Consider the following 12,687-nt stretch of genomic DNA (forward strand, 5'->3'; position numbering starts at 1 on the left):
TGCAGTCTCTGTTATAAATGTTTGGATACAGCCCTTTCCAAAGGTTGTGATCTGCACGGTAGATTTCCTACTATCATAACATGTTCTAGTTGCATAATCCATAGCTATTCAGAAGTCATGCATCAAAGGACAATTGTCTCCAAGAGAGCAGATGACATTATACTTAAAATGCCTAACCATCTTATGCATTTGGTTTTTCTAAATACAAGCATGTGGGATATAAAGTATTACAAAAAGAAGATGAGCGCTATGAAATGATGTTTCCAGATCACCTTAAAATCTAAAGAAGTGAAACAAGACTGATAGGTTGCTTGAAACTGAGCAGAAATGAAAGGTGATCAAAAATAGAATTAACTTATACTAACTTAAGCTATGTTTTGACTGCTGGAAGTGCACTACACAACAATGAATATTTTAAATGATTATGGAATAGTTTTAAATAAACAAGCAAATAAAATTACACTTTTTAGCATTCACAGAGAGGAATAGAATTAAAAGTCAAAAGGTATAACCTGAGACTCCAACCTTGAGAAGGTGTTCCTGGCATAGTGCATGATGCTGTCAAAGTCATATGGTTCCCCAAGGGAGTTCACTTCTCCAGGCTCCATCTTCAAGAAGTTGTATTCCTGACCTAAAGATGATTGATAATTATTCTCTCTAATATCTCTTTCTGAGAAGATCAAAAACCAAACAGGATAAGAAAAACATTGAAGATCCTAACCTGATCACTCCCTGACAGTCATAAATCTTAGTCATCATTTGGAAGTAATTGTGTGCTTTTATTAACCAAGAGAGCAGACGTGTCTGAAATATGTGACATTTAGAAAGACTGTTCTCATTCGCCAAATCCATGATGTCTCCAAACGTTATGCTATAAATCATGTAGAATCCAGAAAATTTGCTGGCCTGTTACTTAATTCCAGACAATGATAATATTGTTTTTTTTGACAGCAAGAGCTTATGAAGAATCCCCCTTTTAGATTCTCTAGATTGATACTAAAGTGACTTTGCTTCAGTGAAGGCCAAGCACCCATGTACTGCAAATATAAGAAAGTCACATTTTTGAGAGTTCAGCAACTTATAGGTAGAACAAAATAAATAATATTTAGCTCATAATTCCAGATCCATAATTCTTGGACTTAATCATTCATACACGGACGCAAAGCACTCCTTATTCCAATTCATATTCAAGTCAGTGTCTTGCAAAACAAACAAATGGAAAAACAACTGCAGTAGCAATAACATTATTAACCAACTTCATTTGCACAACATAACAAAAAATAAATACTTTGGTGGTCGTGATCTGATTTAGCAGTTCTCAAGTTTAACAAGTGATCCTCTGTCATGGGCAGGGTTCTCACAAGATTTATCGCACCTCAGATTTATTTTCTTCTAAAACATTTTCTTTAGGGACAGCCAAATAATCTAAGCTATCACTAGACATTTTCTAATTTCATCCATTCTCAAACCCTGCAGAGAATGGTCAAAAAGGTCAAAATAAGTGTTTCACAAAGACCAGGTGTACTTATGAACTCAAATGGAGCATGCCTAGCTCCCTCCCATCTTGGCCAGGCGACACAAGAAATAGGCACAGCATCTAGACTGACACACAGATAACAGAGTTTCAGATCTGAATACCATGGGAACATTGTCACGGACTCAAAGTGTTCAGCTGCCTTTCAAAATCTCTGTCTTCTAGGCAGCTAAACAGGTATCAGCATGTTTCTAGTAAACATTCATTATGACTGTGAAAGCAAGAGCCTTTCTCAGCCACGGAAAGTACAGGACTTAAGAGGGCTTTAATTACAATAGCTTTTCTTCAAAGATTTTGAGTATGGTTATTATTTCTCTCCTTCTAGCCAACGATACTTCATGGCTTGCTACTCAGCCTGGTCTTTAGAAAAGATTATACTTTAGTTGCAGTACTTTATTTGTGAAGCCACTTGAGATCAGTCTAGCTAAGAGGAATAACAAACAAACACTCATTTCAGCTGTTGTTACAGAGCATTCATTCCTGAAAACAAAACAAAACAAAAAAACAAGCCTAAAGCAAATGAAAGAAATAGCAAAAATATGAAGGTGTTATTTCCCCCCAAAATATTTATTAGAACATCTCACCTGGTTGGATGTTTTCTCTAATGATGGTGACGTGGTCATCTCGGTCTGGTCGTGTATGTTCATGCCAAAAACCTATCACATGGCCCAGTTCATGCACAACTATGCCAAATTTATCACAGTTCTTGCCGATAGATATAGCTTGAGGACCATTTCCCCTTCGACCCACATAAGAACAGCACCTGTAATTAAAACACAAATACAGATGAATGTTCTCATGTCTATTATTTTTGGAAATTCAGTTAAAATCTGCAAAAAAAAAAAAACCAAACAAAAACAACAAAATAAAGTAGCAAAACTACACACTGAAGTTTCTGAGTCTCTCAAACTGTAGAACTAGTGCAGGAATGACAACTTATTATTCAGAATACCTTATAAAGGACATAGGCATTATTTCATTTCATTTTTTATTCAAGGTCTTCCACAGGACGTTAGTTGTGTTTAACAGATCTGTCATCTGTGGTCTTGTACTTCCGAATGACACAGTAATGCACTTGCACTCAAGGAATAAAGTTCACTTTAGTGAAGTACCATCTTATCCATGGACATCACTGCTTTCTTGCCCACACACCCCCAACGAAGACATGCAGAAGGGACAGGAGAAGATATGCACATGCCTTCCTCCGTGCGATACTTCTGCTTTATGTCTCAAAAGCGCTCACTGTAGTCGTGGTCACTCAGCTCTGATAAGTTTCCTATATTTTGACTTGAAAAAAATCACCCTTCCTTATTAACTCTATTTAGAAAATGATGCAAATGAAACAGTAGCCCATTCAGAGAGTCATTTTGCCTCTGTTAGCAGACAGTTGAAAAAACAGCAGGAAGATATCCTGCCGGAGATGTAATATCCTGTGTTGCCCCCTTAGCAGTCTCTCCATATTTTCTGTACTTTCTGTTCATCTGTCTGTGGATGGTGCATAATGTCATTTGCAACAACCCTGTCTGAGGAGGTTGAATGTTCTTAATATGGGTGAATCTTTTCTTTTTCCACTCCTGTTCTGTTGCAATAGAAACTTTTAGAATGTTAGTCCCAGAAAGCCATACTTTCACAAAATAAAATAAAATAAATAGTAATAATAATAAGATTTGCTTCACAAGTGCTCTTGTGTTTCGTTACTCTTTTGCTGCGTTTCCACAAATTATACCTTCTCAGCATTCACACTGTCAACATTTATCAGAGTTTGTCTGCTTGCTTTTTCATTAGATAAGACATCTGCTGACTAAGCTAGCAAAATTGTGAAGAGAGAATAGAGCAAATTCTGCAGAAATTGAAGGTAACTTCAGATTTATCAGTCTAAAATTATGATTCTCTTTCACTTCAGAAAATCTTAGGTATTGCAAGCCAACATTATATTCCTTAATAATAACTTGATTTCTCATCTCTGCTCTGTAATTCATCAGTCTGTCAGATGGAATAGAACTGTACTGAATAGAAATTTACCTCCATCTCCTCCTTTAAAAACACAAAAATCTGAAGTAACATCTATATTGTATTTGGTCTTTGAGGAGGTTGATGTTAGCATGGACTATGATCCAATCCTTCATACATGTCTGTGGCCAATAAAGAAAAGGCCACTATGGGAGCAATTCCAATAGTACATTAAATTTCACAGTCTTCAACATTTGCTGTTTTCCCCCTTTCAGGTTTTGTGGTGGCAGAGTTTTCTCTTTGGTTAATTGGCTTGACATTCAGTCTTGATTGGTCTGTTTCACTGATTTTTGTCTAAAACAACTAAAATTTTAAATCCATCAAATATGGATATTAGAGGAATGCTGTCATGACACTTCAGCTTGTAACATCCATCCTTAGTGAACTGGTTATGTATTAGTGAATAAAATGAAGGATAAAATGACTAAGTTAAAATGAAGGATAGCTATAAAAAAAACCACCAGTAGTATCTTGAAATTACAAAAGCCACACCATTTATTTTATAGACTAAATGTTATTAAAGCAGCCTCAGAGAGTTGTATTAAGAATTTCAAAACTATCTCAAAAATACTGTTGGGAAAATTAATTTTCACATTATATTCATTTCTTGTTATCTTGACTGGTTTTGAAACATTCCTACCCTCAAACCAAGTGTAACTTATAACTCTTTCTTTCCTGATTCAGGCAGTTGCAAGCATAGGTATGAATCACCATTTTCCTTGGCCTAAGTACAGCTAGTCCTGCTTGTGCAATAATGTGACTTCCACACATCAATTTCTTAAGGTGTTTTCTAGTGACTACTTAAGAAGCAAAGGAATTGTAGACTCTCTGGTATCATCCTGTGCATTGCAGGTTTATGTGCTGCCCCTCTACACCATAATAAAAGAAAATAAAGAACACCTCTGTGTATTGATTTCCACACTCTATATAAACTACACTAACACAAAACAAGTATGTACAGTATTTGGTATAGAAATAAGCACTGATATAAATAATAGTAGCAGAAGTATTGCCTTAAGACACACCCTAAAAATACAACGCAGGCAATAAAATGGAGAGACAAAGAGCAAAAATAAGATGAAATACAAGACTAATTATACCACTTTATCTCACAATTCCACGGTGGATTTCACCTTTGCACCTAATATGTTGACATGGTTTTGTTTAACATATTTTTCAGACCCCTTGTTTGCAGAATAAATATTATCGCTACAAGTGAATACATAAACATAATTAAAGCACTACAGTATTTTCACTGTCCTATTGCCTGGGTATTTGTCTTTCACTAGCCCTTCAACTATTTGAATAGCTTTCTAGTAGCATAATTACCAAAGTTCATACACTTTTATTCATTCGTGTTTACTATGAAAAGTGTCTGTAAAATAATAGTTCTTTGGATCGAAAAGATTTGTTGCTGTTTTTAAACCTCATACACAGTATTATTTACTGTCACGTCCTATTGCAGAGGGAATGATTGAGGACAGACTTTCTCAAAAGTAGCAGAATCTGCAGTAACTTCTTTCTCATACAACTTCATTAATTTTAAAAGACATTAAAGAACTTCTCTCAGCTGAAGTCTGAATTTATTGGCATAAGCAGTTGTGTGATGTACACCAAATTAATTCGTTGAGCACAGTCCTACACCCGGCTTCAAGCCTTCTAGAAAATAATCATCCTTAGTTATGAGTGCTTTGAAGTACTAGGGGATTTGGCATTCACCTTGTCAGTCTACAGGAAGTCACGACAGAAAACAAAATCAATCAGATGAAGTAATCCACATTCTGTGAGAGTAGGTCACCATTTCCATATTAGTTGAAATTAATGAGTCGAGGTTCTCTACCTATGTTAAAATTGAAAATTGAACTAACTTCCTTAGTTTTTCTCTACAGCCTAACAAGAATTGGGATTAAGACAAGTCTTAAAATAACAGTATCAGTACACACTTAGTAGAAGGTCATGGGGATTTGTTGGGTTGAGCGTCACATCAAGCACACTGCACTTATCCAATTAAGCTGCAAGATTCTGATCACTGGAACAACTGCACTGAGGTGGAAGGCAAGAAAAACTAAAATAAAGAAATCTATCCACGGAAGAAATTAATTTGCAGTGTCTTCAGTCTGATTCCAGGTGTGCCTGGCAGAAGGCCAAGACTTCTCTGTGCTTTATAAGCACTCGTCACGCTCCTTTAACTGAGTCAACGGACAGAATTTAAAGCTCCCGATCTCTTTAATCTTTATTGCACCAGACAGCAGTTAGAGGCAGTAACTATTTATGAATCTCTAATTCCATTTAATTGGTCTAGCTGATCAATGGTGGCAAGCAAAGAGAAACAAATGACAGAGAAAGTGAAGCAACTGGAACAGTACATTCTTTCTTTCAAGTAATGCTATTTCACAGCTTTTGTCAAAAAAGCTTTTAAATCAATGTAAAGGAAAAAAAAGTAACGTGGGGTCACGATATCATTAAATTATTACATTCTTTGGGATGTAACAGTATCCCTGTCCCTCGACAGACCTCAACATCAGCCAACCCAACACCAAAAAAGATTACTGAGTAAAACTGTGAAGGACTTCTCTTTCCATGCAACTGAAACCTGCACCTTTCAGAGCAGGTAAACTTTCTACAAGGTAAAAATGCTGCAGAAGTATATATAGTGGTTGATTTTTCTGTATCTCAGGCATCTTTGCCAAACACCCAAACTGGAGGGTACAGCAACTTACTGTTAGTAAGTTACCTAGAGATTGTCACACGAAGTAGTTAATTCTTCTGATGGAGTGCAAAAGTTACTACAAAGTCAGATCAAAGGCATACTGAAATACCAGAGCAATATTACTAATTGTTCTTTTCTCTTTCCTTTTTATCTTTGGTCTCGCTATATAAAAAGAAGCTTGAACCTTTACTTTGTATTTTTATTAAGAGCACGTGACTATTAATATAGCATTGTTCCTTTTACATCTGCAGCTAATGGGTACAAATGACTACCACAATTTAACAATTTCAAACTACTAGATTAGCTTCAGAAACCTCTTTTCAATAATTAACTGCTCACAAAATCATAAAAGAACAAACAAAAAAACAGATGATGGCGAGTAACTGTAGTTTAAGGCTGCAGAAAATGAAACTGTTTGTCGTATGTAAAGTATCCACCAATAAAACAACACTGATGGTAAAGGATGACAGTGACTTTGAATATAGATGCTGAGAACATTCCAGCTTTCTAGCTTGAATCTGTTATAATCCACCCTTCACCTTGTAGTCACTTCACCTTATGAAGGACAAGACAACCAGTGATGTTGTAGAATTTGCCTTTAGAGAGGTAATGAGAAGAGGTCTCTGTGTAAAGAGAGGTCTCTGTAGATATATCTATACTTCTCTTCCTAACATGCCTGTGATCATTTAGCCCTTTCACTCTTTCTGTTTAAATTCACATTTACATCACTAGGAGCAGGTACCTAAGTTAGTATTTAAGGCTCAGAGAGGAATGTCAGGGGTATTTTAAGCAGACAAGACTACATGTAATCTCATAAACTATAATAAAGTACACTCAGGATCACACCTACAACATAAGGAGATACCAAAACTTCCCTTCACATCCTTATATCATGAAACTTAGAAAGTAGACACGCAAAGTGTTCATTGATCAGAAAGTCAGCAAGACAGAGAGCTGTCCCCTTTGGTGCCTACATCCCAAACAAAAGCAGACTAACATAAAGTATTTCCACATGTAGTGAGTTTTCCTCTCAGAAAACAAACACGGTGCCTGCAGACAGATTCACTGATCACTACACCGAATTAACATTTCTGAGTGCAACACCTAACAAACAAAACTGGCACGTATGTTCGTAAGCAGAAATATCTGAAGATTGAAAGTGATTGATGGAAAGCTGTACTAATGAATGACAAAACCTGTTTTGTTTATTTCCACGTGTGAGTGACCTGGAAGAAGGAATTGCAAACTGGTTATAAGTTTGCTGATTAAACAAATCTGAGCGAGGACAGCCAGTGAAGTAAAATGTTCTTAATTACAATTAAGCTGGAAAAAAGAATAGGGGCAGATGTTTATACTTGATTCAACAGCAAACGTGATACGGTGAAAACCATAAAGAAACAAGCAATTAGCCTGAAACACATTTAGAACAAGATATGTAAATACACAAAGTATGACAAAGCCAAATATAAAATCTCTGTGTATCTAGTGAGATCATTTTATTTAGCAATATCTGAGAGGCAGAACTTCGACGAGGACAAATTTCAATTAGCCCACAGCCAAGTAGAACAGATGCATCGTTTAAATACAGTAACTATCTATTCACTTCCCTGTAGAGCATATATTCACTAACGACCACAAAGCTGAGAAATATGTCCAAACACAAAGTGTGACTATTTGTCAACATGCAGACACACTTACCCACACGGTCGGTATGTAAATACAATATAGCTTTCTTCATCACTTCTTTCAATAAAAGTAACACACGTGTACTTTTCCCAGTGTCGCATTGCCTGTTTGAACATGGCGCGCTGCGTGCCTGAAAGAATTGCATGCCATGAAATAAGAGACTTTTCTAACTGCTCCTAGCTGCCTAAAATCAGATTTTAGTATTAGGAATATAAGTCTGTAAGGAGTATTACTTGACAGTAAGTCCAGTGTCACAGCACTCTCACGTACTGCAAAACTCCAACTAAAGGGACATTCAGATCATCAGCTTGCTATAATGTCTGCCTGCAAGGGGACCACTTCTGACTGACACAGCCTAGCAAACATAAAACCTACAATAAAAAGCACAGCTATGTTACACAAGAGGAAGATAGCAAAAGAAATGTAGTGTGGCTTACGTGTATGCATTTGTAAGCAGTTGCTACGCAATGTCCCAGATGAGATTATAAAGTGGGGAAGGGAAGGGAGAAGGAGGAAGGGAAGGGAGAAGAAGGAAGGAAGGGAAGGGAAGGGAGAAGAAGGAAGGAAGGGAAGGGAAGGGAGAAGAAGGAAGGAAGGGAAAGGAAGGGAGAAGAAGGAAGGAAGGGAAGGGAAGGGAGAAGAAGGAAGGGAAAAAACAAACTGAAAAACCCTTGGTTGCTATCTATCTAGACAAAAAATGAACCAATGCATAAATTCTTATAGTATTAAAATCTGCAGACTCATCTGACTTCAGCCACGTAAAGCAGGCACACCAACCTAGGCATCTGAATTTAATCATGTTGTCTTTATACTTCTTGACATCCAAACTTTTCAGAAATAAATTTTCCTTCTTTCAGTGAAAAAGTTTATTTTGCTACTATACTAAGCATACTTAGGTTAAAAAAGAGAAATACATTCAGAAACAGTCTAGATGCAGAAGAAGCCAAGCCAGCTCTCCTGGCTCTCCTGCGCATGCTGGCTGCCCATGCAGTGCTTCAAGTAGCACAGCAAAGCAATTTCATTGCCTTATAAAAGACAACTCTTATTAAGTTAGAGGCAATATCTGAGGATATTGTTTCTGACCTAGAAATACACAAAGAACTGTACTGCTCAGCATGAATTTCCTGGCAGAAATATACCCACCTTGCATTCTTTCAAAGCTACAATTCAGCACAGGGTGACAAAAGGTGTGGGTGAAGTTTGTTTGTTTTTTAAGATGTTTTAAACTTATGAAAGACAATAAAATCTCAAAGTTTATATAAAAACAATGGGTTCAAATCATGTCACGATCATCAGAATTAGAAGTTATTTAATCCTGCATTGCCCTTTCATCATTTAGCAGTGTACAACAAGCTTTAAAACTTATCTTTCTCTATGTAAAAAAAGTAAAGTGTTTAGCATGTAAATCTTCTACTGCAGTTACTAACATTCTTCCAAAAGATTGCAGTCCAAAAGCAAAGGTTGTATACTCTGCAAACACCCAGACTCAACGTTTTACTCTAACAGTTTGCTTGGAAAGAAGGTGTCTGATTTCTTTGCATACGTATGCATACAACATGCATGCATGTGTATATTTCTTCAGACTTCCTTTATTATTGTGCATGGTGAGATGCTATTACGTATCTTCCCATCTGTCTTCAGTTTGCTCTACCTTTTTTTTTTGTTTTAAATTACTGATTACATCTGCATTGATATTGATCCACATCCACTTGTCAGGAATAATGTATGTTCTAAACCTTTTCTAAACTTTCAGGATGAGAAGTGCATACAAATACTGTATTCAGCTTTTCTTTTTACCATGAATAATAATTAGGTACCCGTTTGACAACCAAATTGAGGAATCACGAAGCACATTAAAGTCATTTAATTGAGTGAAATCAGTTACATGTCCCACCAGTTAATTCTGTTATATTCTTAAACTAAATATACATAATCTTAGTATAATTCTTATACTAAATATACATACATCTATATGCCCCTGCCCCCCCTCCCAAAACAGATTTCATGACATTCTGTTACTTAGGCTCCTGAATACAGATAACAAAAGATCACTAGGCAAAGAGCCTACCCTCTCTAAAACACACCTAAATATCTTTATAATGTAGCTTGCCTTGTGGTGACAATTTATTAAAGGATGGCTAAAATTTTCAAAACAGATGAACCTCTGGCCTGATCCTACAGAAATCTTTTCATAGTGTGACTTTACTAAAAAGAAATAAGCAAACAAATAAAAACAAAACAAGTAAACCACATTCTTTTTCCTTACATGAAGCTCAGAACTTACCAGTGAAATTTCCACCTATTACATATGGAATAACACCCCCTGGCCATATTCTTTCTGTTCGTGATGTAGCAGCTCTGGGAAATCTGTTCTTCTCATTTTTCCCTGAGAATTTTACTGTGGTTCTTCCTTTAGATGTATTATTTTGCTCAAAGCCTGTAACGATAATTAAAACACTAATTGAGATCATTACAAAGAAAAAGAAAAGGATAGAGAGAACCATTATTAAATCATTATTTCCCATGAGGTCAAAGTCAGATTATTTTATTATTTCTCTACCTCCTTTAAAAATAGGACATTACTGTTATCCAACAATCTATTACGACTGGGTTCTCTAGGAAGTGCTCAGAATGGTGTGTCTAAATCTTCAGTTTACAAACCTACTGTCTGCATAACTGCATTTCATTTTATCATCCAACCACAATAGTAATAATAAAAACACACTTCCTGTTTTTGGTATGTTTTATTTGTGGTTGCTTTGTTTTGTTTTCTGCTGTTTGTTCTGTTTTTTAAAAAAGTAGGATTTCTCCAGCAGGGAAGAAAAGGCAGATCCAAAGTAATTGTGATATTTGCTGCCCTTCTGGAAAAAAGTCACAGTTAATTTCTCCCTCTGATCTCCATTACTTCTGGCTATTACCAGTAGGCACAACATTCTCGGAAGGACATTTAACTTCCAGTTTCATAATAACCTTTTAACACTTGAAGATTCACAAATGAGGTTTTGGACCTCTCTGGATAAGCATTACTCATGGCTGGAAGTTGGAAGATCAATAAAAGCCTACTACTTTGAGAGATTATCCATCATCCTTCCTGTTACAGGTAAATATTTCCTAAATCAGCTGAAAATTACAGTGACTACAAAAGAGGATAAGGATATATAGACAGGTACTTGCACCATAACAAAGTTAGCTGTCCTATTTTGAAGCAATCTGTAAGTTAGTATGGACATCAGTGAAGCTGATTAAAATGAATCATCTGAAAAACAGCCTACAAGCCCTACTCAGCATGGCCAACAAGCCTTCCTCGTGGAATAAAGAATAGCACACCTTCCCTTTGTGATACCAGTTCTAGTTCAATGTTACTGGGTACATCAGGCTGTGATGTAGGGATCAAGGATGACTCTAGGGCACAATCATATTTTGATGCCTTGGAATAGCTCCAGGCCTAAGCAGATGGAAAAAAGAAGAGAGGCTACAGAATAAGGCAGGGAGAATGTTCTTCATGCGCGAGAGACGTCTAGCTTTGTATCAATTAACATATAAATTATATCAGGAATTACATAGAGAACATCTCTCAAGTAAAGCAAATGACTTACTCTTGCATTAAATATGTGTGTAAATGAGAATTAAAAAGCAGTCAACAACACAGATATAAATTTCAACAGGAGAACACTTGATATGCAGTCACTATTGAACTATCTGACACATTAACATTTCTAATTTAAAATTCTTATCCAATTCCTTTAAACTACAGATAGTATGAAATTTCAGCCAAGTTGCATATATAAAAGACAACACGCTCTTATGCAAGACTGAAATGTCATAGAAAATGAAGATTATATACCAGCACATAATGGCAAAGTCAGTTAGAGTGTTCTGGTTAATCTTACAGGACATAAGTGATGCATTTAGACACAGTGTAGTGTAAAACTGCATTTTAATCACACATTCTCCTTGGAGAAGTTGAGATTCCATGACATTAAAACGACTTCATCTTGCATCAAATACTGTGAACCTACTTGGAGAGTATTGATGGACATTTCACTGATACAGTGTGCTGAATTTGACAGAAGATGATGTGTTTATTCAGTGCAGTACACCATAAATGCTTCAAACTGTGTGCCTTCTCACAGTACCCCAAATGGGTACAGAGGAAAACAACACTACATTATCAGCTATCCATCACAGTCTTCAAGCACCGAACAGACAATGTATTAATAGAAGTAGCACTTATAAATGTGAATATAACTACACTAAGCAGCTAAGGAAATTTTAATATGAGAGATAAAAGCATATATTTTAACTTTGCTTACGCCAACCATAATACAGAGATGCTTTAATATGTTAAAGCATTGTAATCATTAATGTTCGTGTTACATCATCAAGCAACCTGACAATTTAAACAGTGAAAATACCGGAGCCAAATCTTCGTATCCTTTCTATAAGCTGATAGAGGGCACCTCGTTTTTTTGACATCCCATGCTCTCCAAAGCCACCTTTAGAAAGAAGAGAAAAAAATAAAGACTTAAAAAAAAGTTAAGAACATGGAAACTTACACCTACTGCAACTGCATGTCCAGAGATTAGGAAGTATCCTTTAAGTGCTATGCACCTTTAAAGGAAGTCTAACATTCTTGAACGACTTGCCTACAAATTCTTCAAGTATTCTTGACAACGAAGCAAAAAGACATTTTTAGCAAAAAAATTTTTCTAATATGCATTCCAGAATGTAAGCCAGCACTCTGTTA

At 36.1% G+C, this 12,687-nt stretch overlaps 1 protein-coding gene across 1 annotated transcript in view; it reads right to left on the reverse strand.

Moving 5' to 3' along the window:
- TLL1 (tolloid like 1) overlaps positions 1-12,687 on the reverse strand; it is a 114,748-nt gene that overhangs the window by 47,415 nt on the left and 54,646 nt on the right. The window contains exons 3-7 of the mRNA XM_065736220.1: positions 12,356-12,436; positions 10,225-10,377; positions 7,953-8,070; positions 2,119-2,297; positions 526-631 (exon numbers count right to left, since the gene is read on the reverse strand). Of these exons, the coding sequence (XP_065592292.1) occupies positions 526-631; positions 2,119-2,297; positions 7,953-8,070; positions 10,225-10,377; positions 12,356-12,436 (637 nt within the window). The remainder of the gene's footprint in view (positions 1-525; positions 632-2,118; positions 2,298-7,952; positions 8,071-10,224; positions 10,378-12,355; positions 12,437-12,687) is intronic.

Source organism: Cyrtonyx montezumae, unplaced genomic scaffold, assembly GCF_038088225.1.
Source record: "Cyrtonyx montezumae isolate F1298 unplaced genomic scaffold, pur_monq_1.0 scaffold_2, whole genome shotgun sequence".
Taxonomy (NCBI): Eukaryota; Metazoa; Chordata; class Aves; order Galliformes; family Odontophoridae; genus Cyrtonyx; species Cyrtonyx montezumae.